Source organism: Strix aluco, chromosome 6 (genome assembly GCF_031877795.1).
Source record: "Strix aluco isolate bStrAlu1 chromosome 6, bStrAlu1.hap1, whole genome shotgun sequence".
Taxonomy (NCBI): Eukaryota; Metazoa; Chordata; class Aves; order Strigiformes; family Strigidae; genus Strix; species Strix aluco.
In genome coordinates this window covers 5,396,886-5,424,209 of record NC_133936.1, presented here as the reverse complement: position 1 = coordinate 5,424,209, position 27,324 = coordinate 5,396,886, and the positions used below count along the sequence as shown (strand labels likewise).

The 27,324-nt window shown below is 37.2% G+C and overlaps 1 protein-coding gene across 4 annotated transcripts in view; it reads left to right on the top strand.

Moving 5' to 3' along the window:
* Positions 1 to 27,324, top strand: part of ARHGAP15 (Rho GTPase activating protein 15) — a 326,436-nt gene that overhangs the window by 145,332 nt on the left and 153,780 nt on the right. For all 4 annotated transcript variants that reach the window (XM_074828524.1, XM_074828523.1, XM_074828525.1 and 1 more), the window contains 2 exons: positions 18,335 to 18,433; positions 20,317 to 20,443. In XM_074828524.1, the coding sequence (XP_074684625.1) occupies positions 18,335 to 18,433; positions 20,317 to 20,443 (226 nt within the window). The remainder of the gene's footprint in view (positions 1 to 18,334; positions 18,434 to 20,316; positions 20,444 to 27,324) is intronic.

The window sequence follows — 27,324 nt, the reverse complement described above, 5'->3', positions numbered from 1 at the left end:
CCTGCTTAGAACAATTTTTAAGAAGATGTGTACAAGCTGTGATTAAACCACTTCAGATTAAGCTCAAAGTAAATTGAAAAAGTCCTTCTTAAAGCTCTCATTTAACAGTGCTTTACATCCATCTGTAAAATCAGAGCTTTGCTTGCAAGCACCCTTGGAATAGCCCACTTCCCACAAGGTAGCAGAGGTTAAAAATAAAATAGCAAGAAATCCATGGCAAAGCACATGTGAGATTAACGGGGTGAAAGTACTGGAGTGGAGAGCTGTTTTCTTCTGTCTGAGCTCCTCGTTCTGTCGCACAACCCCCAGTCTGGAAATCTTAACACTGACACTTTTGTACAGATCGGTTTGTTAGCGATTTCAGATTTTAATTCAGCACCCTCACTTGATTATTATTGACATTTCTTTTTTGTAATACTAGGAGAGAGAGAATGTGTATAAACAGATTTTTACATGAGCTAGGTGGTGGGCAATTTTGACATCAGAACCCGAAACTCGAGAGAAATGTGCTTGCTTCCAAGGTGTATTCGGGGAATTAAAAAAGTAGATGTGATCTGGGAGATTCAGCTGTGCTCTTTGGTAGCTCCAGGTGGATGCTGCCGATTTCTGGGTGTTTGTGAAAAGCGGGAGACTCTCCCGGCTTTATTTGGTTCTTGTGTGAAAGTGGGAGAAATGAAAGTATTTTGACAATTACCCATTGAGCTTTTCACTTCATTCAAATCTGCAACGCAGCGCTAAAGTTGGTGAGTGGGTGTGCAAGGGAGAAGCAAAAAAACAAAAACACGTACTATAAAAGCAAGCTAAACGTTTGCACAGTCCCCTGCAAATTAAAATCTCCACATATATTAAAGTTCTACGTTTTAAAATCATATATTCCTCTATCTTCATTACTCCTGAACATTAAAGATACTGGTAAAAATTAACCTCTGATGTAAATCACTTGGAGTTAAATACATTATATGGCTTAATTTATGAAACGATTTGGTCTATTATGTTTTATGAATGCTTATTTTACCCTTACAATCCAAAACTGTAGAAATTAAATACCATAATGGAATTGTGAGCTAAATTGCATTCTCTTACAGGTTTATATGTACACTTATGCTTATTATTGTGCAGCAATAGCAAAAAAATATTTGGGGAATTATTATTACAGCTGTTTCCAGGATTAGGGTAAAATACCCTCTTTTTTATGCATTAGTTATTAGCTCATTATAACTGGCATTCCACAGGTAAAAACATCAAACCCTAAATTGAAAGTGCTTGGAAATTAAAAAAAAAAAATCATAAAAGGAATGTATTTAAAACAAGGTTCTTATCTAATGTTATAGCTCAGCATATTTTCTGTCTTTCTAAATATAATTTATGAACTGATTTTTCAGCTGTATATATTAAGTCCCTGAGCTGGATTACAAAAATTTAATATAAAATACAATACATGTACAGGCGGTTTAAAAAAAGGTATCTCAATGGCTATATATCATAATAAACTTTCTCAATATTTGCCTTGCAACAGCTGATTTCTGATTTTTTTCTAGTGCAGTAGAGCTAAAGCACAATAGCTGAAAGGTGAACTTTTCTGTATTTCAACATTCCCAGCCTGGTAAAACTGTTCCGCTTGCTACATGATGTTATAAATATCAAGATTAGTTTCTTCTAAAATTACCAGTGCCAGCTGCATTCAGTTTCCCATGTTCTATAGTATTTTGTTACCAATGTTCTCAGTTTAGTGAGAGGGTTTTAAAAATCAAATTAGTCACAAAAATCTTCAATATTAAAATCTGTTTATATGTTTCCCATATATTTTAAATATTGTACATAAATCCATTTGCCTTGCTCAGTCACTAATATCACTGTTCTCCTAGCCTTTTAGCCCAATATGCTCCTACATTAACAATAACCATTTTAATTTCTTCTCTGGTACTCAGCACCTATAATTTAGATAACTGGCAATCATTAAATTGTCTATGGCTGTGGCTAGTATATGTGTGCCTATGTATTTTGCAGACATGTAGGCATAAATATATACCTACAGCCTGTCTTTGAAAAAAAATCTACTGTACTGTATTTTGACCTCAGTTGTACAGCATTTATATTACGCATATTCTTAAGAATCTCATTGAATCATGAGCTCTATTAGCACTGCACCAGAAAGTAGCAATTTCTGCAGTCCTCAAGCCCTTACAAAATCTTGCTTTGAACCTGTGTGTATTTAAGTTCTTCAGCTGACATCATTTCAGTCTGGGAATATGACATACGGCCACTAATCCAGGATTAATTGAGCACTTATGTGCAGTACAAAACATTCTTTATATATTGACAAATATTTCTAAAAAATGGATTGGTATTTTTGCTGTTAATTGTTTCATTACTGACCTTTACCTCTGTAGACATATGCAGTTTTCGTTTTTTTGGGTGAGACTTTCAAAATATTTTTTTTTTAAGTGTCCAATGCTCAGTGTTAGCAGTGACATTTTTACAGTCTATTCAGAAGCATATATTTCAGTCTTTTGTATCTCATTTCTTTCTATTTATTTAAAACAACTTAGCATGGAAAATCTTGCAGATTTAAGTGACAGTGATGATGTACAATATGCATAAAATGAGCCTGTCCCTACCCATGGTGTGTATTGCTAGGGACTCCATTGCAATATTTACAGTTAAACTAAACTTTTTCAAATGAAGCAAAATTGCATTTGTTTTGCAGATTTGCTCATCATTAAATGTGAAACATTTCACATTTGTCTTTTTGAGTAATTGGCTTTTTAAAATGATAAGGTGCTCTGAACACTTGTTATGTGGATAGGTCTGACGTTGTATCCCAGAAATCCATATGCCATACAGACAGAACAGAAGAAAGATATTCACAAGCATGTCACAGATTGGACTGAAGCAAGCCAAAAACCAAAGTGCCATGGCATTAACAATAGCACCAGATTTACTGTCACGATTGCAATCTGTGCTGTATCATAGACAGAAGGAGAACTTTTGATAGGTAACACCTCAGTGTTTTTTAAATCTTTTTGGCAAATTATCATTTTCATTATATTTTTGCCTGCCATATAATATTATTATAATGGTATTAAGTCATACACACACACACACACACGCACAAAGTTTATTAGCAACACAAAGGGCTGATTTACGTTCCGTGCTAACTATTCCTCAACTGAAAGGAAGGTATTTTACTAAAGATTAACACAAGTTTTAAGGCGAATCATCCACAAAAGTAGCATGGATTTATCAAACATGCATTAAGTTAATAAAATCTTAGTTAATAAAGTCTTAGTTAATAAAATCTTAGCTAATATAGTTAATAAAGGTATAGAGAGCAATCATGTGCACTACATAAACTCCACGGCTCAGAAGTTTCCAAAGTTTGACAACGGTATAGAAACAGGATTAGGGGGAAATATTTTTTTCTGGGGTTCAATCACAACTGACTGCATTTTCCCATTGCAAGTATGTAGACGTTTCTTTTTGACCATAAAATCGTACATTTTCTTCTAGTGTAAAAAAAGCTGCATAAAGCAGATTTGGCAATACCATAATTCATGTTGAGCTCTGATAAGTGCTGAAAAAGATTTACAAACTCACAGCTTGACACTGAGCCCACATGTTGGGTAGAGTGGAGAAAAAGCTCTAGAAATACTACATAGAGCTTCCTGGCAGCAGACAGAGAAACATCAGTCAATTGTTTTTCTTAATTGAAAGCCACCTTGGGACCTTGTTGAAAATAACGTATCTGCCTATCTTTTCTGCTGTTTAAATTACCTGGCTGGGGGAGTTTTCCTGGGGCCATTCACAATAGGCTTTTTAGTGAAAGAAAAACACCGAAATTCTCACTTTATATGAATTATAGATTTGAAACACACTTCACGTAGGTAGGAAATGAGAATCGCGAGAGCGCAGACAAACCTACCTAAACACAAGTCCGGGTGTTGCTACCTTCTTTGCACTGGAAAGTACTTTTTTTTTTATACTTTTTGAGCATCCTCTTCTCCAAGTCTTCATCGCAGATATCGCCCTTGTCTGAAATCATTGGGACTACTTGTGTGAGAAACGGTTGCTTGCATAATTTTAGCTCACTACGTTGTACTTAAAACGACATTGGCAGCGCAGTTGGTGCTTGCTATTCTTCGAAATGTTTCAAAGTTTACAGTGGTGCTGCTGCTGTGTTTTGCACTCGCTGCCATAAAATATCGTGTTGCTACAAAATGTTGTGGGAGCTTCATTTAAATACCATGAGCTGTGCTCTCCTGCCTAGAGTCTGGTGAAAATCAGGAATTACTTAAAATTTTGATTGAAACAAAGAGGAGTAAATTTTCAACAACTTTCTTTTTTTCCCCCCAGTTTCAAAAGCTTTGGCTAAGCATATGCTGTTTTAGGTTCGCTCTAACTTGAGTGTAGCATCTAAACGTATCTCCAGTCTCCACTCATACTGATGCAGACATCACTAAAGATGAATCATTATTAGCACCAGGTCTATTCCCACTTCCCTGGACTTTTCCTGCGACACCACTATCACTACTAAAGAACTGCAGAGTGGCTTGTGTAGGTAGGAAATACTTATAAAGGGACTGAGATGTAAAAGGTGATTCATTTTTGACAGTGGTGATGTTGCCACGAGTGGCAAACACATGCTTTTGGCTGCTTCTCCTCCCTAGGTGTGAAGGTATGTGCAGGTATTTGATATTTGTTCCCAAACCTAGGGCTGCTGCTATTTACCGCTCTGGGAAGGGAAAAGTGACACAATCCTTGGATTAACCTAATTGCAACTTTCCCTACCTGTTTGCAGTAGCTTTACCGTCTCTCTGATCATCACCACCGGAGTCAATAATTTGTTTGAACAAGTTTTCCATCTCATCATTAACACACTTAAAGCCTATAATGAGCTCTGTATACATGCAAATGCATTTTTTTTTTAAGTGCTGGTGTAGATTTAAGGGCATTTTTTCCTTGTAAAATGGAAATCAGACCTTTTTCCACATAAATGCTACAGTCCTCAATAGGGGATGCATATGCAGCAACTTTTTAAGTTTATTAATTTTACAGTACTTTTGTCCTTACACACTGTATTTGCCATCTTTTAAAAGAAACGAAATAACACTTTTAGACCTGTATCAAATCAAATGCCTTAGAAGATTTTCTTCAACCCCTCTCATCTTCTTACAGTAGTCACTGAATGAATGGTTTCAATTCAGAAATGAAAGGCATTTATAAACAGATTTTTTTTCAACTTTATCAGGCGCTGCTCAACTCCCATTGTATTGATGTAACGATACTTCAAGATAAATAAAGAAATTCATGACTTTAACAATGTAAATAAAGAGAAAGGCAATAAGATTAAAATGGATATCATTCACGCTCTGTACGACAGCTCGGAGGACTCTAGAAGAGTAACCAGCTCAGTGAAAAATCAGAAACTGTGATTGCTATTTAACACTGCAGCTTTTCACAGTAGCTCAGCACAAAGTTATTTAGCACAGGTGTTTCTGTAAGTCTGATACATTGGGAAAATTCACAGGGTTCTCCGTCTCTCTTGCTCCGTGTCGGCTGTGAAGTTGGTCCTGTGATGCAGTAAACGGGTTTCTAGTAGGAAATAGAGCATATAGGCAAATGAGCAAGTTCAAACATAGGAACTGATCTAGATTCATTTTCTTGGTTGCTAATTTTTGTAACGCATGACAGTAGTGAGGTGAATGACCTGTCATCAAGCAAAGGCAGTGAAAAATGGGAATGAGTTATCATTCAGAGTTAAGCGTGAAACTGAGATCCTGTTCTCTCCTTCAATAAAAGCAGCTTTCCCGAATAATATGGATATCAGTGCTCTTTGTTAAGTGAGAGTTTTAATAAATATTCACCTATTTTAGTATTTCTCACTAGTTTGTTTAGATATGGTGTATTTCTGTGCTTTCAGTCTGTGTGTTTGCATTTCAATAAGAGATGAAATGGTATAATTGACTTTCTAAACACCTAAACTCTCAGCAATTTTTTTTTTCTTTTTATTTTAATTCTCAAGTTCTGGTAGTATCTAATTTATGGCTTAATTCTTTGTAAGGTCATCTAAGTAAGTGACTTCTAGTTAATCTTAGACATTATGAACTTGGCTGTGATAGAGAATCAGTTCATCTGTTCTCAGAAGGAAAAGAGTGAGCGATGGGGATTGTTGGCAATTGAAGACCTGGAGTTTAGCTGAAAACTAGGTATAATTTTTTACATAGTTATGTTTTTTCTCTCATTTTTTCAAGGTGATCTGTCTATGTTTTGACTAGTATAGCCAGTGGTTAAAGAAACAAAATTGTATTTCTTTTCTGATACTATGTTCTTCAAATAGGTAGATAAGGTTACTAGTTTAGGTTTGCTTCTAATAGAGAAGGAACTGATAGGTGGTGGGGATTTTTGTTGTTTTGGGTTTTTTCCCCTCTAATTCCTTGAAAAGGTATTATCTTTTCTCAGTTGAGCTAGAAGGTATAGCTTTCTTTTGCTGTTAGGATTATAAGTCATAGCTGACTTTGCTGGTGGTTCTGCAGTTAATTTACATGCAGCTCTTACTGACTGTCACTAACATATCTTTTGTTCCCTGAAATATTCGCTCTGTGAATAAATATAACTTTTCTGCTATTTTTGCTCTCACTGATTTGCTCATTTCACTCTTGTGACTGAAAACAGCGCAAGTACTCATACTCTGAAAGTTGCATATTGCTTAATGAAGTACCTTGCTGAATCAGGGCTACCGTGTTCCAGCAGATGAAAGAAAAGCACATAAGAAGCTGTACTGCCAGGTTCTGCTTTGAGTGTTTTTCTTTTAATCAAATTTTAGACTTATTAGCATAGCAGATCATGGTTTTGCAAAACAAACCAAAGCTTCTAGTCTTATTCTTGAAAGCGTTGGGAAATGTTAATGTAATTGGTTCTGTTTATAGTTCAAACTCACATGTCTCTTCTCATAGACACGAGCAGTACAGAGAATGTCAGCTCTTCCAGCTCTGGTCTAATGAGTTAGTGACCCAAATCGCTGGGACATAACTTCTCAGTTTCCTTTGTCGGCGTCAAGAATCTGATAACTTTCTTAATTATTTTAGTGGTGGGAGAACAGTGCAAGGATTAGGTCATGGGTGGGATTGTAATACAGGGTAATATAACACTTTCAGAAACCAAAGTCTGAAATTCCAGTTTCCTTAAGACTTTCCATTTTGACTCATAGTGTAAAGTGTATGTTACTGATAGGATGTTGCTTTTGAGTTGTCATGTGCCATTGAGTTCAATGAGAGTGGTAGTGTACCCAGTATCTCTAAATGTGGTGGGAAGGGCAAGAAACGTGTGGGTCAGGAGTCTGTGGGGAGATGCTCTGGTAACAGCTTTCCTCTATTTGCAGTTTGTGTTGCTGGATAAGCGCGAGTCTCCTGGCACATCCACAGTGCTTGAATTAATATGCAATGATGACATCTTTGGACAAGGAGGCCATAATGCGTTTTAAAACACTCTATTTATTTCCCTGTCATGTGTACTGTACATTTATTAGTGACAAGAAGTGGAGCAACAATCACGGTGTTGCAGAGCTTCAGATAAATATGGTCTTATGCTTATGGCATGGAGGACTCAAACCCAAATACCCAGCCATTCCTGTGCCTGATAATTTTGGGTATTTTTAGCTTCTCTTATATTTAGACCCCTAAGTTCCTGAATGAGCTGTCACCCCAAACCCGCATTCGCCTATGTTGCATCATCCCAAAGCTTGCAATAGAAAAGAGTATCAGGCTTTCAGACACAGCATATTTAGAAAAGAGAGAGAGAGTCTGCCAAATTCCCCAAAACCACTTCCCAATTCCCCTCACGAATAGCAGGAAATTGCTTGTTATCAGTGGGTAATTCAACCACAAACGTTATTGATTATCCAACCTCAATCTTTACAGTCTTGATGGCCAAATATTTTGCAATCATTCTCTCTATTTAAAACTAGAAGATGTGATTTTTATTTTGGAAAAATGGAGTTTTTCAATTTTTCTGCATGCCACATCACATTGTGATGCGTCCCTCCAGATTGCCCAGTGTGATAGCCAGAAGCTTGACTGACAGATGTCAAACTGTACATCATGTTCTAATACATGAGAAAAGCCTACATTATTAAAAAAATTCAGCTACTTGTGAGAACTATACATATTTTTAAAATAACATATTTATTTTTAATGTTTGGTGTTTGGTATAACCCAGTGCATACCAGAAACTCAAAGATCTAGAGAGGAGGCATGTGTTTCTTATATTTTTTTTCTAATTTCACTGTGTTTCTTAAAAACCAATACATTACAGATTCAGTCAAAGTAGGTTGCCTTGTTTGTGAGCTACGCAGTCAAATATTTCAGTAGTTTTTCACCCAATTACCGCTAGCTGACTAAATTCAGAGTTCTGAGCTATGTTCTCCTTCCCTAGAAAAGCTCCCCTTAGACACCTTTTGTGAAAAGATAATTTGATATTTTGGTTATGTGATATTTTAAAATAACATTTTGAGTAACCTTCTGTCTTTACTACACTACTACGTAGAGTAGCTGCTAAATTTAAAGACCAGTGCATTTCCAGTGCTGTCAGTGCAGTTCCAGAATGTCTAAAGAAAAATCCCAGGATCCTCCAACACTTGAAAACTGGTTTGAAACTATCATGAGAATTTGGAGACATACAAAGATCCATTTTTTTCATATTACAAGAATTTATAATTTCAAAAATTAGAAGATATTATTCTTTGAATAAAACACTGTCTCCAGACTATCTATACTGTGATGCTACTTATATACAAAAATAACTTCATCCCCAAATGAAAAAAACCCACAACTGTGTAAGAAAGATTCATAGTCTATTAGCCTTTTAGGAAATGTATTTGAAATATCCATATTCTTCTGTTCCCAGTTAAGAACCGTATGTACGGTGTTACGAGTGAAAGTTTTCTAACAAGATTGCGACTTCTTAGAAACTAGAGTCCAGATAGCTGACAAAATGTATTCATCTTTGTCCTAAGTCTCAACAGCAATATTTTTATTAAAACACTAAATAGTTTTTAAAATAAAAATATTTTTAGTTGCTGTTGGAACTAAACTGTTTAGTTGGAAACATTTGTTTTCTTAAATGGATATAACAGCCTTATTCAAAATATTTTTCATCCTGTTTAGCTTTTCCTAATATTTGCGTACAAATAAAGATGGAAAGAGGCAAACCAAAGATGTTATGGATTGTTTGCTCCCTGCATGCAAGGGAAGATAATAACCATTATATTTTCCTGCCTGCAACACTTAGGAACTTGACACAGCTGGCAGAATATATGTTCAGATCATGGACCAACTTTGATGTTTTACATTGTTATTAAACAATAGCTGGCATGGTCATGTAGCAGCAGGATATTACACTTACCGTTCAGTAGACCTGTTTTTACAGAAAGGGACCTCCTGCCTCCTTGCCCCAGGCCACAAAAACCTCTACTGCAGAGATGGTGTTTTGGATCTCTAGCAGTAGGAGGATTCTTGTGTTGTTGTATTGGCTTTTGGCAAGTTAATAAAATAATGTAAACAGCTATTTTGGAAAATGATCGCGTGTTCTACACGCTCAGTACACAGAGAGGTTTTGAGTCACCAAAAAAGAAAAAGAAAAAAGAAAATATCCAAATGAAAAGAAAATAGTAAATATAACAATGAAAAATCCCATTCAGTAGTGCTGTTTCATCTCTAAGAGATGCTTTATTCAACAGCGGGTATCAATCCCCACAAGTAACATCTGCTATCAGAGGATTTGCAGGTACACCTTTGTTCACTGCTAACTGAATTTGTGTCAGTATTATAATTCAGCAGATTTCTGCTTTTCACGCAAACCAGGATTAGCATTGACTTGGGCTGGAGGGCATTCAAGCTGCTGTTCTTCTTTTAGCTATATTTCTCTGTAAACATCTAATTGTTTCAAAAAGTGATGTACAGTATGCAAAAACCTGAATTCAATGCAAATAAGTCTGTGCAGCTCTAAAGTTAACAGGTGTTCTCATTAGTGTAAGTAGACAAGGAACGATTCTTGAATGTTTTATAAACACTTATAATCATGGCCAAATACGTTACTATAAGTATAAAGATACTTATAGGAACATCTCTTTTTTCTTATTGTGCAATCTCAGCACTTATTAATAGGAGACATGTGTCAGTAAATGAAATACTAAAAGCCAGTACCAGCTTATGCCTGCAAATAATGTAGCTGTAAAATGCTCTGGTACTGATGAATAAATTTCTGGCTAAAATAAGAGTCAATGAAATGAAATCTTTACACATAGCACATATATATTTTATATGTATGTCTTTGCTTGTACCGAAAGTAGAGCATTCATTCTCCCTTTGATACTTTTGTTTGTTACAAGGACTTACCACGTTAAGTCTCACTCACATATATCATAAAGTGTTATAACATGCATATAAAATTGGACAGGAGGACCATTCATCACTAGGTATTGTCCAGCTGGTAAAACTAAGAAAGACAGGACTTCTCTAAGAAACTGTTGCCAATATTTCTGTGTGTGGCTGTGTAATATATGGCTTCAGATTGCAAAGGCAATAACAGTAAAATAGTATCCCAAGGAGAAAAGTAGCTTGCAGTAGGTATTCATACATTGTCTTTAGCCTTCATCTGTGGACAAAATGTGCAATTGTCTATTCCCCTACTTCCTGCTATGCACAGCCACGACTCAGTTGTATCTTAAGTATTATCTCTTGCTTCTCTGCTTTGAGCTAGGTTTGGGGGTACTTCTTTCTCGCCTCCCAAGCTGGTGACTTCCATCTCCCCTGACTTTGGCCTAAAGGCTGTCAGAAATCTCTCCATCCTGCTCCCGTGCTGAGGGCAGTGCATCCATGGAGCAGGGGACAGTATGGGGAGGAGTACGTGGGAGGCTGCACGCAGGTGTCTGACATCCAGGATGGTCATCTGCTGCCTGTCTCACATTTTCCTTTTTGCTCTTTGCCCTCTGAAGAAAAGCTCTGTTTTTGAGAGGCCAATCCAAGTAGTCCAACTGTGCCTTGCATAGGGCATAATACCAGTGTAGCAGATCAGCAGGAAATACTTCCTCCCAGTAAGTTCCTTGGATGTTTAACAGAAAGTACTTGCTCTTCCTTAACTTTCCCTTTGCTCAGCAGCATGTGCTTTCTTTTCACACATCTCCAAGGGCAGCAAGAAATAATACCTGGAGCGGTGAATGAAAAAGGGAGAATAACAAGATATCCTTGAAACTGGTGAAAGTGTCCCAGTATCTCTGGCAGAGCACTGGACCTTTCCCCCTCCAGGGAGGCTCTGTGGACCTCCAGCCTGAGCTCCTCTTCAAATCCAAGGAAGAGTTCTTGTCTCTGAGGGCCTAATCAGCTTTAATCATGACCTCCCATTTGTTCAATATCTTCCTTAAAAGCGATATAAATCAGTTCTTCTGCAAGTGAGATTCTTCACAGCCAGGAAGGAAAGGAAAAGATTTGACTTATAATGCAAAGAGAAGACCTGATTCTCTCCTTGCTAGTATTAATGTAATTCAGTCGAGACTGGTATGTACTATGAGTTCATTGCACAGCAGAAGGGAAGCATTAGGCTCAAAGATTTTTTTTTTTCTTCTTCTTCTTAACAGTCTCAGAATTCATTATTTTATTACTAAATTATGTTGAAGTACTCAGTCCTAGGAATTTACCAGGAAAAAAAATTATCTTTTCGTCACTAGTACAATATAGTTTCATTTAAAAATTTGTTCTTTCTTGGATGTTTGATCCCAGACTTCAGACTGTCAAATCCACTTCAGAGCCATTGATGTGTATACCCCAAACACTAGGTTAATTTCTCTAAAAAGCAGCTTATTTTATATGAGCAGGTTGCTTTGATATGATGACCCTGTGGAGGTTCCCAGAGAATGGATGTGCAAATCAGTCATGCCACAGGGTAACACAACTGAAGACATCTTATAAACATCTGGCAGCAATTGGTCTTACAATTGTTAATATTGCAGAAGTTGTGAAAACACAGGATCTGTTTGTTGCCTCTTTGCAATGCTTGGTTTTCACAATAATTTTTACAGAGTCAGAAGAAACGGGGTAATTATAACATAAGGTTCAACATCTTTAGATATGTAGAACATTTTCTGTTGCTTAAAACAAATATTCCCAAAGAAAGTATAAAACATTTTTCTGACTTGCAAAGTTTTTGCAGTCTATCATTTAAATTACTTAAATAAAGGGAGCTTTACTACTCCCAAAAGCTGAGAATATAACACCCGCCATGCATATTAGCTTGATCTTTTTGACAGACCAGAAAAGTGTTTGTGTGTGCCAATTAAAACAAAAATGTATCCCCAGTGGCTTGTTCCTCACACAACTTCTGAAGACTGCTATCATTGTATGCTGGGGTAACCCTGGATAAGGCGGCTATCCAAAGTAAACAAACTTTTCAAAACTTTCATGACAGATGGGGGTTACAAATGCATTTTAATAAGAGAGTTGCCAAAGCAACTTTTTTGCAATCAGCATATATTTACTTAACATCTAGCAACATTGGGAACACAAGGCAGATACTTTCTCACAAAATTTTTTAACAAATATCATTTTTTTTGAAAGATTGGTTGAAGACCTTTTCTTTCAAGCTGATATTTCCCCATCACTTCAATGTTAACTTTGCTCGACATCCAAAGGACTGCTAGATTGGTAAAGCCAGACTGTAATATGAGACAGACAATCTGCTTGATAATGAAATTTCTTTGGTAGTCATAAACAACTTAGAGTCCTTTAAGTAATTTAACTATCAGCATAACCATGACTACCTCTGTTTGATAGGCTGAATCATATAATGGATATGTGATGCAGTATGAATATAATGCAGCTCAATACTGATCCTTTTGTTTTCTTTTATTTGCATTTCTTGAATATTAGCTCACTACGGTACAGCACAGAGAGATATTTTATTTATCCTTTCTGCTGTTCACTCATTCAGCATAAACATGGCCAAGAGACTGGATTATCTGTGAGAAAGAATTTAAGATCAACTTCCAGAAATTCAGTTAGACTTTTGACATGTTTTTAAAAACTTACATATCTCTGTCCCTGTTTAATTCAATTCCAGCTAATTAAACCACTGAGGAGCATAGTGTCTCCCAACTTTAATTAATTCTTCTTCTGCTGTGGGTGTGGACACATGAATATCTATGTTTTATGTGTTTATTCTCAAGCTATATTATATTCTAATGATTTTTTTTTTAAAGAATATTTAGAGAGAGAATATTCCTAGTCTTCTGTCTTTTTTTTTTTTTTCCTTTCTCCTTGACTCTCTTCCCACCTTTCCTGTCCCAGCCCTGGTGGCTATCATGCAGATGGAGAATGGTGTGTCCTGTGTTACATGGGCTCGTGGCTAGATCCCATCCTGCAAAACTATCTCAGGAAAATAGAGGGAAAATCCTAAATTCCTCTTCATTATGGGGAATCAGGATGCTTAACATGATCTGAAAAAAAACACCTTGTGAGAGAGCAAGGTGAGATGAAGGGAGCAGTGGGAAGGGGGAAGAGTGTTAGCTTTTGAGCTAGAAATGCTCCAGCAACTCACATTTCTTTTCTTCCTACACATATCAAGGGCAGCAATCCCAATGCACAGTGCAACAAGAGGAACACATTTTATTGAATTTCTGCACGCAGAGGTATCTGTCAATCCAAGTTTAAATCACTTAGTGTTCACCACAAGCTGTAGGAGTCCCAGGTGACATCAAAATTTAGGTTTTCTGCACTGGATTCTGCACTGGATCAGTGTCTGATGGGGTTTCCACGGTCCAGAAGTGTCCAATAATCCAACACTGAACCATTGGGGTAGGTCATCTGAAGCTTCACCCCAAGAGTCGAGCATTTTTTCTGGCTGTCCCACGCTCAGAAGGAGTTGAACAATAGCTTGTTTCAGCATTTGGCTGAAATAAGAACTGTGTGGTGGTTTCTTGGTGGCCATACGTGAGCTATTCGTGAGCCATAGGCTTTCCGAGCCGATTGCTCTTTTCCCTTTTGCTGCAGGGTACAGACTGTGAAGGTTTTTTTGCTTCATTTTTCCTTCCCCATAGGATTCTTCACTTCCTGTGCTAAAGTTTGTTCTTGGCATTGTCTGAAAATAGTTCATCACTGCAAATAATAGTTATAGCCACCAGAGATGCATAAGTACACTTTGAAGTAAGTGAATCAATAATACAGTTTTGTATTTTTGTTTTGCTGTGTGAATTTATTGCCCTTTTCCATATCTCCATAGAGTGTCTATCAGTAGGATTGCTAAAATTGCCTCCATCCCTGTTCTGCAGCTAAAATAAATGTAAGAAATGAATATGTCTGTAGAAATGTATATTGGTAAAGAGCTAGAGGGATACCATGAAGGAGAATTTTTTTTCACAGCCAAAGTTTGGAGGGAGACTATGGACAGAAGACCCTGGGCTTATCCCATGGCACTTTCCTGGCTTTTATCTCCTGTTTTCCACTGGTGTAGGTATATCATGAAAGGGAAGAATCTTAGAGACATGTTCTAAAAGGTGATCCAGGTGATCTGTAAAGGTTTGGAAGCACAGAACACAGCCATGCATGGCACAATAGCACGTCCTAGAGCACAACATAGCATGGGAAAAATATATGATTTGTAGGATTTTTAAGAACTGCTGATCCTGGGTAGAATCCAAGGTATACTTATGTATTATAAAATGATAATGGTATTAATTAGATCCAGCTTCCTGTATTTCCTGGAGCTATATAGGTATCTTTTTGTTTAATAACTTAAGATCTTGTTGAATACAACCTTGGTATGTTATTATGGTGACATGCAAAAGAAGATCACCCCTCCATTTGCAGCTTTGTAAGCTGACAAGAGAAATCCTTAATATACCATAAATAGAATATCATAAAAAGTGTTTCACACCTGCCCCCGCTCCCCTTCCCACACTTTGTTGGCCGCCCAACAGTGTATTGAAGTTAACACACATTTACCTGCGGTGAGACGATATTTTCAGAGGATCAATGCTTAACAGCAGGACTGTACTACAGTTCATTGCAGAACTACCATGTGAGTGGATTCAGCCTCTGAAGTGTTTTTTCCAAGGTACTATAACAAGAAAGGGAGAATCCAGGCATCCTGGCTCTTCGATAAGCAACCTGAAGGGCACACCCTTCGCAAGTAAGAGGGTTAACGTCAGTTGTCATTCCTTGTGGGTATTTATTGCTGACAGCAGCATCATAATTCTGCCTGGTAAGGTAATGCTAATTCCAGACTGTAGCTTTTACAAAAATGATGGCAAAGAGAGAGGGATTTCATGAAATATTTAAATAAGTGAAGTACCTGGCACAATGGAGACTGGCAGCTCTATGTAGAGCACTTCATTTTCTTTTCTTTACTTTTTCTTTTTTTTTTTTTTTTCCCCAGATCCGTCTTTCATTTGTTTCTTCGGTCCCTCTGTTTATTTCGGCAGTGCCTGGTACAGGGATGGTGTGTTAGCATGCCTTAATATTGGACAATTTATGCTTGTTGTTACTTATACATCATTTAGGGCTGTGATCATAAATTGTTCAATCACAAGGTTTAGTCAAAGCTAGCATTCTTTACTGATGTCTTTTCCCAAGGGTGTTGAAAATTCGATTGTTCAAAGTGCAAATATGGTTTAGCAATCCCTTCCAAGAACCATTTATCAGAAATCCTAAGGAGGTAATATATAAAAGTGGGATAGGAAACCTGCACATTAAATGGGATTTACCAGCCAAAGCCTTTGGAACTGCTTGCCTGTGAATGACTGGAATGGAGCAGAACAAAGTCAATTACTGACTGTAATTAAGGAGTGGATGCATTTAAACTGTAGAGAGCAGTAGCAGTCTTCTTGAAACTGTCTAGTTACTCTGAAGATTAGTCTAAGGAAAGAAAGAAAAGGACTTGAACTATATCTTACAGAAAGTATATTTTAAATGAATTCTATTCCCTCCATTCTATGATCTGTTTTTACAGATTTGCTCATAAAACACTGATAATATATGATTATCAAAATAACACATTCAGACAAAGAAACTTTCAACATGTATTTTGCTTTGGTCTTGTTAGCAATGGAGTATCTCTTTTGCATATCATACAGTGCAAATGTTTATGCAGTGCTGAATACTTGTATTTTAATAAAGCTTGAATTTACTGAACGGAAGACTGAACTATATTGTGTCCTTTTTAAGCCTTCAAAATACAGTAAATCTAATTATATATGTTGCTCTTACTTTGAAAATGTTATTCCATTTTATAATTTTAATAATCATTTGTTTATACTGGGAGAGAGGCATTAGATTGAATTGTTGCCTGTGTTTAGTCTAATTCATATCTGCATGTATACATTAATAAATTGTGATATAATACATTTTGAACCCAAACCTTACCATGTGAGATGGGAACAGAACTAGAGGTCAGCTCTTTCAACTGCTCACCTTAAGTTGGATTTTGAATTTTTTTTTTCTTTTGATAAAGGGAATGGTGAGTGTGTGAGTAGTGCTTAACATTATGGCTGTGGACTAATAAGGGAATTAAAATCTCCCCGATAAATAAGTCTCCCATGTGCACGGGGAACAATGGGTGGCTGGAGGTCTGCTCCTGACGGGTGCGGACAGGACGGGATGAACATCTGCAGCCGGGCAGCCTCCGAGCCCGCGCCGGGGGACTATTCCCACATTCTCCGCAGCGCTCTCACAGGATGTCTCCGCTGGAGCTGCGCTGACAGGATTTTCCTTAATGCTGATGACTTTGGAAACCTTCCTTACAGGCATTTCCTCAATAAAGGGAGGGTTATAGAACAATTAATAAAACATTAAGTTGTTTTGTCTTTTTTTTTTTTTTTTTTTTTTTCCTGGTAGTATTTCAGTTTTAAAAAAGATGCGGGGAGCACCCAGGCTGGTGAGGATCTGTTGTTTCTTTTCTGCTTTAGGAAAAACTCTTGACATGGGGCAGAAGCAGTAGCACTTCAGGTTGATGGATTTACATAAATAGGCTGCGCCAGGTCTTAACAGCTTTGCTCTGCTTTTCCTCACACTTTGGTCAGAAAGGAATCCCTTTTGCCCGCTATGTTCAGCCAGTCACTGGAAAATACCTGAAAAGGTTCTGGTCTTGAATAATACCATGTCCCCGTGAGCATCTCAATGTGCAGACTAAACCTGCATCCCCAAGTGTTCAGTTCCCACCTGTGGTTGCTACCGCGTTTCACACAAGCAACTCTTAACAACAAAAAACAAGAGAAAAACTTTGGTTTCAGAGCTGACAGGAACTGAGCTGGTTTGGAGTGTGGGCAGGATGAGCTCCTGCCCCTTGCAAAACATGGTGGGGATGTAATGCTCCATTCACTTGCCTGCAAACACGCAGAACTGATGTGTCTTGGATAATGCTCCAGAACCACATGCACCAGGGCTCTGCTGAACCATCCTGGGGCAAAGCACTGCACAGCTCTGTGCCTCAGTTTTGCCATCTGTAAAATGGTCGTTTTGACTTGTTGTGTAAAATACCTGAAGATCTGTTCTGGTGAAAAGATATATATACATATGTAAAAAAAAAAAGTGATGTAAGTGATGTATCATTATTATCACGGTGATTTACAGAAGTTCAGACCAACAGAATATGCATGCATGTTTCCACCGAATATTGTTAGGCAGTGAAACAGCATTATCAGGGGATTGAATATTCTTTTGATAAATATTCCCAGTGAGTGGGTCAAAAATGTAAATCGACTTCTATTCAGACAAACTGGGGATTTTTTTTTTATGATAAATGGGCTCCTAATTACTCTGCTACAGACATCTTTGATGGTAATTTTTTTTTTTAATGTGAAAAAGAGTGACATTATTAATTTTACCAATATGCTGGGAAGTGGACTCTGGAATCACAGGTATATAATAAATGTGTAAAGTCAAGAATGGAGGTACCAGATATAAGCATAATAATACCAAAATAGAAATAGAAACTGAAAATAACAGGAATTAATTCTCATATGGCATTCATTTCTTTTCAGGGTGCTTTGATTTACATTTGAACTGTGTCTTGTAACATGGAGTTTCCTGGTTTTTGTTAAGTTTTGTCACATTCCCATTATTTTTGCACTATTTGTGTTCGGTGGTTGCATTGCTGAGACAATATCTCGTTTGTTGTGACATATTGAAAACAGTTTTCAGACAGAGGTTCAAAACTCCTCAGTAACTCAGCACTCCAGGAGATAATTCTTGGTACAAAGGAAAAGCATTTGAGTGTGTAGGAGAGAAAATAGAAGAAAATCATCTGTCTGGTGTGTGCTTTACTTACCTATGTGTGCCCATGCCCTCCCCAGATCACGACAGTGTCAGGAAATGAGTTCCTCCTCCAGTCGGATATCGACTTTCTCATATTGGATTGGTTCCACGCTATCAAAAATGCAATTGACAGATTGGTATGTATTTGTTTTGGCTGTTACCTTTATTAATTAAGATGTAGCAATTTCAACTTCATTTGCTTAGGCATCTCTACAGGTTTTAGGCAGTCAGCAGCTAGCTAGACATTCCTTTCTCTGAAGGATATAAAAAAATATATGCAAATCTACTAAAAAATGTCAGATAAACAAGGTTGTTGAACAAAAATGTCATTTGCTTCTTGCCTCGAAACGGAACGCTACATTTATTTCTCTGAAATAACAAGGACATTGGTTTGCTGAGGGTTGTAAAAGCACACAAGCACTTAATAACTAATGAATTTTTGCATTTTCTGTTTATGCAGCCTACAGTATATAATCTTCAATAGAACTATTAATACATTTGAGCCTTTTATGAATTTTTGTATTACTTATTCACAAGAATAACACTAGCAAATAATATTCCTTTGTAACTGATTGCTGTTATTCTCCCAGGAAGGCTGGGGGTTTTCTACTAGAAGTAAGCAGGGCTGCGTTTTATTAAAACAGTTTTTAATTACCAAACCAGATTCAGCTGTAGCTTTTTCTTTCTTTTTTGCCACTCTCAGTACAAATTCCAAATATCTTCCTCCTATCCCTGCCTGATCCAAGAACGTATTTTTTTAGAGGGCACTGACTTTCCTTGTTCAGTGCAGAATCTGGTGAGAGAAAAATATCCCCATTTCTTGCATTTTTCAGAGGTTTTGCTGCAATGGAATTGGCAGAGCGGGCAGAGGCAGCCTCTTTGAAAGGGTTAATCTGAACACAGCTACCGTTTCCTTAAAGAGCTACAAACATTATATTACCCTGAGGCTATAATCAGCCAAGGAAAGTTTGATCTGATCATGTATGTCTTCATATTGTGCATTTCATTGGGTGTGTGAGGATATTGATATCCTACTGAAGATTTTGGGGTGGAGTTTTCTGTGGAGACTCAGAATACTTTTTTTTTTTTTTTCACATGTTAGTCAGCTAAACATCTAATAGACTTGATTTTTTTTTTTTTAGTGCAACTAAGGTAATATTGTGGCATCAGCAGCTCTGAGTGAGCAGCGAGCAACAGCAGCAGAAACACAGCTGGTGGGGCAGAGTTGTACATGGTTAGGGTACCCGAGGGCTGGGCTTGTCCCACAAAGGTTTGCTCTTGCTGGGTGTGCAGGACAGGATGCCACCACGAAGCCCTCGGTGACCATTTCATACGTGTCATTTATTTCAGTTTTAAAACTCTGAATGAGTGTGTAAAGCCTTGTAGCTTTCCAGGCTGTTGGGATGGCTAAATCTCACCTGACCAGAGGTCATGGGAAGAGACGTTTGATTAGCCAAAAGATCATCTCCTTTTTTCTTCTATTTTTAAGTCTTTTCTCCATTAATGGTCCCTAATTATCACTTTGTATGCCAGTGAATTAGAGCAAGGGAGAAGTCCCCCCCTCTTTTCTAAGCTTAGACAAGCAGAATTCAACCCCAAATTTGTAAGGGTGTTTGAAACAATTGTGTTTGCAAGAATATTTACTGTAACTATCTACCCAGAAAGGCAATTTAAACAACCTTCCTCTTTACACGCGTTTGGAAGTAGCCTGCAATGTGGAAATCATTTTGGTCCCTAAAGCCTAAAGAAGTAGGCCTTTTGTTTTCCTCACTTAAATGGGAATTTATCTTAGAAATTAAGATCAGTCTGTCAGGGCCATAAAAGCTCTGCCATATGACAAATTTTGCATTACACTTTCCTTAAATTATATACTTGCTGCATCACTTGCTCTGTGTGTGTCTGCTAGCTTCTGATTCTGTACTGGCATTCTGTAATCTCTTGCTTCATTCTTACAAATAATAATTTTATTAAAAGCATACACATATGTGTACACATATATATATATATATTCTTTTCCCAGCCAAAGGAACGGAGTTGTACATCGAGAAATTTGGAGTTCAAACTCAGAAGATCCTCCAGCATCGAATTACTGAATAGCTTAGACACTGAATCCAAAGAACCAAAGCCTGAACACAGAAAATCTTTAAGTAAGGCTTTTTTCTTTTCTGATTTTTTTTTCTTTTTTTTTCCTGTCCTTTTTAAATGACTATGCCATTACAGGGTAAGATAATTTTTATTACATACAGAATGTAAGGAAGATCACTGAGAATTTTAAAGCTGAATGTGTTCTCTGCTGATATACATAACTTGCATTTAAGTAAAGACAGTTACTAGCTCCACACTTCTAAAGGGTGACATTCTCTCCTAAGCAAAATAAATTTGTTTAGGAGCAAAGACATTTATTCAAGCCATTTATTTTTAAAAATAAGCAACATGAGTCCTATGTTAATGGTCTGTTGCAGTTGCTTTGTTTCCATTTTAGTAAAATACCTCAAATTGCCAGAGTAATTTTGTCTGTTGTATATTTATACACTGAATGGCTGAAAGACCTGACATATCCTCTCTAGCCGACAATCACTGATATATCTATAATTTTATAGAAGGTAAATTCCAGGGATCGAGGTTGATTTTTGCCACTGTGATTAGAAAAGAAAGTGATCTAAGACTAGCAGGGATGTGCTTTACTCCACTGAGGCTTTCCTTTTCCAGCTTGTGCCGAGATGCTCATGATATTGTGGGCAGTAGATGCAGGAGCTGGTGGTGACCCTGAATCACTCGCTCAGCATTTTTTTAATTCCGCCCTCTCTTGAATCTTTGTTTTTCTTCTTTGTTTGGCAGGAGATTCACATACTGCTTCTAATGTAAGCGCCGTGACAGCTTTAGACTCACATGCTGGTACAAGATACCTATAGGTACCGAAGTGCTGTGTAGGAATTTGCCTGCATGTATTTCAGTGCAGGATCAAAGCCTTAGATGTTAAAAAAAGAGTTGCATTAAAAAGATCCAACATAGCTATTTTTAATTATAATTATCCACACAATCATAAATATATGCACACATGCATGCGCGCATACACACACAAATACAGATTCATTAAATAGTCTCTTTTTGCAGACCAAAGCTTTTTGTTGTTGTTGTTTTCCTATTATCTTGGAGATTTGGGGTTTTTTAAGGTTTTTCTTTCTGTTATAAAGTAGCCTGAATGTAGCTTGTGAAAAATTGTCCCAATATCTTTGTATTGTGTGTAGCATTTCTCAGAGGAAGAAAAATAAGACTGAGAGCATGGTAAGTTTTGAGGGTCTAATTCTGCTCTTATTGTAGCTAATAGTAAAATGCTCATAAACTGCCTCAGCACTCAGGGAATTTTTATTTATTTATTTAGACTTCTCACATATCTTTAAATGATAATTTGTCAGACAAAACAGAAAAAGTGAATATGAGCAGTGACAGAGACTTAGCCTACATTTCTTTTCAAACCTTAGAGAATGCTGAATAACCTCCGTTTTGTTAAATGCTGTTTAAACTATTGAAAAATGTGAAAATATCTGCTGTGAAATCTCACTGAATTGAAGCTTGCATTTAACTACTGTAGATTAGATTGCTTCTAAAATATGTATTCAGAACTTTTTTTGGCCCCTTGAGATCAAGCAATTATGTGGAATTAGAAAAATCATATTATTCACTTACTTATTAGTAGTCTAAGCACAAACTGTATTGTCAGTTTTCTGCCTTTGGCTTTCTGTGCCCTTAATGTTCACACAAGTATCGTAGCCAGAATTATCGGCAGCTAGAGCCAAAATTGCTTTAAAAAGGCATGAGAACTGGTAATGACACATTGTTAGCAGTTAACAGGTGGTCGTTTCATTGTCCAGTTTGACTGCAGAGCACAGAGAAGATATGTGCAATATCTGCAAGTGTGTTTATAAAGTTCTTAAAAAGTTTAACAATTTTATAATTTTATAGTGCTCTTATATTATTGACTACTGCCAATGTCAGATCCAAACAAAGGAGATTTTTAAAAAATGGCTTAAAACTTCTCCAGTTAAACACAGAAATGAGCAACTGATATGTTAGCAGGCCACCACCCCCACCCCTCAATAATCTTTAATGAAATATTCAGACAGTTCAGACTCATTTGTATTTACCTTCTCTACATTTTAAGGCTGCAAAAACCAGTTTTAGATGGTACTGCTGTGTCACTGGGGTTTTTTAGCAGCACAACTATACAAAGGACAGGTATATGCTAACCAAAGTATTCCAGTAATTTACTCTTTAATTTAAAACTGGTGAGACTGCCCCTAGAGACTTAGTAGCAGGAATTTGGTTTTTATGTTTAATCCTAATAGCTTCTGCTTACACTACAAGGACAAATGGTAATTCTCAGTTATGCTTTTTGAGCTGTAGACACTGATTTCATTGAGAATTGGGCTCAAACTGCCAGGCTCAATTTCCAAAGTTCACAGAGTGTCCGTCTTCTTGGTCACGCAGCTTTTCAGTGGCTTCTCATCCAGTTTGGATTCAACTCATGTTGTAATTGAAGTTTTCTTGAGCTAAGAAGAAATCAAGGATGGCCTTGGGGAACATTACCAAAATATGTAAAACTGTGATCCTGCTCTCAAATACATGGAAAGAGATTACTCTTTATTTTATGATGCCAACTATTGCACTGGTTTAATTTTTACAGCTAATGCTGGGTCAGAAAGAATATGTTTTTCACCCTAGCAACCTCCCCCATTAGAAGAAGTATACATTTGGTGCAAGGAAACTGCCTTGCAGCACTGCTCCTTTTTATGCAAATAAGTGTTGTTCTAAACCGATAATTTTTTAAATTAGTGGCAGACTTCATAATTTCCAAGTAATTTAGTTATCATTCAGACTGTAGGTTTTTGGTTTTTTTCTCCTAAGGTTGCCAAAAAAACCTCCTAATTAGTACCAATTATAATTGGGTCTGCTGGTAGGTGGTCTGCCACGTTAATTTTATACCACATGAAACCAGGCACCTGGTTTAGACTGAAAGTAGAGATGCTGTCACGGTGCATGGGGGGTAAGGAAAGGATCTGTGCATTGCACTGTTCCCAGAAATCGTTCAGCTCTCCAAAAACCGAGACCTTACTGTGTGCATGGTCTGCAGGAGCTGTCAGGAGAGTCACGTGGTGGACAATGAAACCAACTCCGCGCTCTCCACGAAGCTCAGTGTTGCTTTTTCTGTCCATGGTCGCTCTGTGGTTTGCATTTTGGCCATCATCTGGGAATGCTGTCACTCAGGAGTGACCTCTTGTGGAAGCTCCTGGGCTGGAGTCGCTATCGATTGTTGGAGGGGATCAATTCCCCTTCTACTCCCCCTTCTCCGGATGGAAACAAACGGCTTCGCAGTAGGAAGAGTGCCCTTTGGCTACCGTATCAATCTGAGGGCTGCTCTTGTCAAAATGCACAATCACAAGCTTGATAATGCAATCCATTCCCCAAGCACTATATTTCCAACCTGTTCTCCATCATTTCCTTATGGCGTCACATTTACTCAGTTCATCACATTCTTATTAATATTTTAGGTTTCCTTGAAAGTGATGGAATTCTATTTTTATTACAAAAGCAACAAGAATAAATACTAATTGTTGTCAGTTATTTCCTTATGTAGTGGGAACAGTAATTTGTTCCTCAGCTTTAGGTTGCCAAAGCAAAATAATTAAATATTTTAGACATTTAAAAAATCTGTGATATTAGATAAATGCAATTTGATCTCCTTGTTTGCCACATAAAAGCTGGAACTGCCTGAATTGATAAGATTGAATTGCATTATATTTATTGTTTCTACTTGCATATTTTTCTTATCTTCAAGAACACTTTACTTAAAACCCAGTGGTTAGTCATGCAGTCCTGTGACAGATCCTGGAAAATCTCCTCCATATTTGAATTCTAGCTTGAGGTCCCACAACAAGAGCATCAAGATTTTTAAAAAATAAATATATATATATATATATCTGAAAAGGAAAGCCTTGATGGGCTGTGCAGTATTATTGATATTCATGATCACAGTGTCTCAATAAGAGTAGTCGGGGATCCTGGCTTCATTGTGTCAGACACAATGAGACACCGAAGTAAGATAATTCCAGCTCTCAGCCTGAATAAGGACAAGTTGCAACAGGTGGAAAAAGCGGGCAAAAGCAGGGGGTGGAAGGAAAAGTTGACAGCAAAGCCGACATGTCATGCATATTAAACAGCAGGCTTGGGATTCCTTTCCGCTCTTCGTTAGGATCGGGGTTTTAGCCCCGGCACACTGGCCACCGGCCAATTCAAATAATGATATTTTCCTTACCTAAATTCCTCTTGCACTTTCAACAGGGAGCAATGGGTCTTTTTAGTCCCAAAGGGCAAAGCATCACTCTTGGGAGGCCACAGCCCTCACGTTTCCCCAGGGAATAGCTGCAGGGCAGTGGCTGGGAATATGCTTCCTAGCATCTTTTTAATCCAGAAAACTATAATAACCTTTGGATCATAATACTGATTTGCCTTCAGAGGTATTTGCTACAACGTCATCTGGGCTCTGAAACCTGCTTTGGTTTCTTAAAAGATAGACTTTTAAGTCAGGCACACCATCCCTAGTATTTAGCCAAGGACTGTGTGTGTGCTTTAAAATTGCCCAAAGTTGCTTTTCTTATTTCACTCAGTTTTCCTTACTTCAGAAGGATGAATTTTGAAACTCAAAGCATGGCATGTAAATATTCCTAAGTAGTTACTAAAACATCCAGAATCATCTCTGAATGCAGCTTGTTAGATAATTAAGACTGCACAATGTGTGTGGGGAAAAAAAAAAAAAAACAACCCAGCAGAAACCCATTTTGGACTCTCAGTGGACGTGATGGAAAAAATGGAGAATTTGGTGATGCTTTAACCCTTTCTGGCTCTGTGTGGTGCTTTCTCCTTCCCTGGCTACAGCTTCTTTTGAGGGTTTGCTTGAGGGTTTAGTTTGTCCCTGCACAGGACTGGATATTTCTGTGGCAAACACTGCCTTGCTGAGGCTATTGTTTATTGAAGGGATGGTTCCCAGGGTACAAACACACGTGTTTGCATAGCTTCAGCTATATAATGACAGGAGGAAAAAAACCCAGAAACTTGTTTTGTTGAAAGCATTGTTTAGAGGTCTTAGAAAAAGGCCACCTAATTGTGGATGGCGAGGAACCTGTGTGATTTTGCTCTCTTTCTTTCTAACATGTGAAGAGGCCAGTATGCTGAGAGACCATATTTTGGGATGCAGTGAGAGGTTTTACTGGCTCACCCAAACTTGTCGAGGGCCAGATGCTGCCATAGCTAACAGAGTCTTTCGCCCACATCGGGTTACCTCTGTGATAAGGGGGCTAATTAGAGCAGCAGAAGTGGGAAATCACTCCATTTCTTTGCTAGCTCTGATGAGGTCTGAATTCTTTCCCCTTCCCAGCCCATTTATTTTACTTAGATGTGAAGTTCAAAGCCAAATGGCTGCTATTTAGGGAGTATTATTACATTACAATGTTAGCATTATGTATAGGTCAGTTTTATTACTTTTAATAAAACCAAGACGTATAAAACAGTAATGTATATTAGTGCAGTATTACCAATGACAACAATTAAAACAGAAAGGAAAATGAAAACTATATGCAAATATGCGGTTTCCTACTGCAATGTTAATTTTGTCACTCTACAGCCTGTATGTTTATGGCATTTATTTTTATTGCATCAACAGGAATGCAGTCAGCTTCAGATCCTGATAAAAACCCTCAAAAAGAAAATTCAAGATGCTGTTTATGGAGGGTGGCAGCATTCATTTGGGCTATAGGGACTAAACTTATTTTTTGACATGATTTTACTCTCATGTTTCTCTGTAACATTTACTGTAGGTATGCTCCTTTCTTAAAGTTTAGGAAAATATTGATTCAGCAACAAGAAAGTAATAATACTGGCATTTTGGAAACAAAACACGCCAAATTCAGAAACAAATTGTGTCACTTCCACTGATAATAAGAGATTATGTTGCACCCAAAATCACAACTGGCTGTGACGAGTTCTCAAGAAAAAACGGATTTTTTCCTGTATTTGAATATCCTGTTTCCATCAATTATAATATAATGTTTCGTTAATTCTTTGTTTTATTTCCACTTCACTTTCCAAAATCCTTCCAGAGTTTACTATTTGGGTTGAAAAAGCATATTTTTAAATTGGGCATAACCAACTTCCATATAAACATTTGGCAGGGAAATCAGTGCATGTTCACTTAATTCATTTTTATTGAACCAAGTCCAGATTTTTAGTCAGGAAAAAGTTAGATATTAATCATATCTGAGCAGGATCATTAAATTTTCCTTTACCTACTAGAACAGCAGGGTCATTATAGAACCATGAGAAGTTAGCTCACTTATTAATCTTTACAATTACATAAAAGTGATCATTTTTATAGTACTTAAGAGTAGCTCTTACCCATTATGTGAAGAGTATGTGGGAATATTACAATATAATATAATGTATTATTATAGATGTGACCTGTGACTCATTGGTCTGCTCACTGACACACAACTGTCTGGAAAAGTTATCTGTTTGAGCTTGGATAATCTTTAATTGTTTCATATTCCTTGTGCTCATTTACAGGACATGCTGGTAAATAGAGAGCTAGTCACTGAGTTATTAATTACCTCATTATTACTTAATTATCACTATTGCATACTTCATTTTTATGGAGAATTATATCATAAAAGAAGGTATTTTATACTGCCCACCACAGTTAAGTATGAATGACAGTGATAGCTAATGTAAGATTGAGTTAGTTAAAGAAAATCAATCAGAAATCCTCACTATAGATTACTATCCGGTTTCTTCTGCCTTTTCCAGCAAACGCTTCTCATCTTTGACTTTGAAACCCAACAGTTTAAACTGGGTTCTTGTTTCAGTGGACTAATCCCCTTTCATAAATCATGTTCAAGTGCTGAAACAATTTGCACATCGTTTAAAGAGTATTTGCTTTGAAACATTCACCTCAAGCCCTTTTGTATATCCTTTCTCT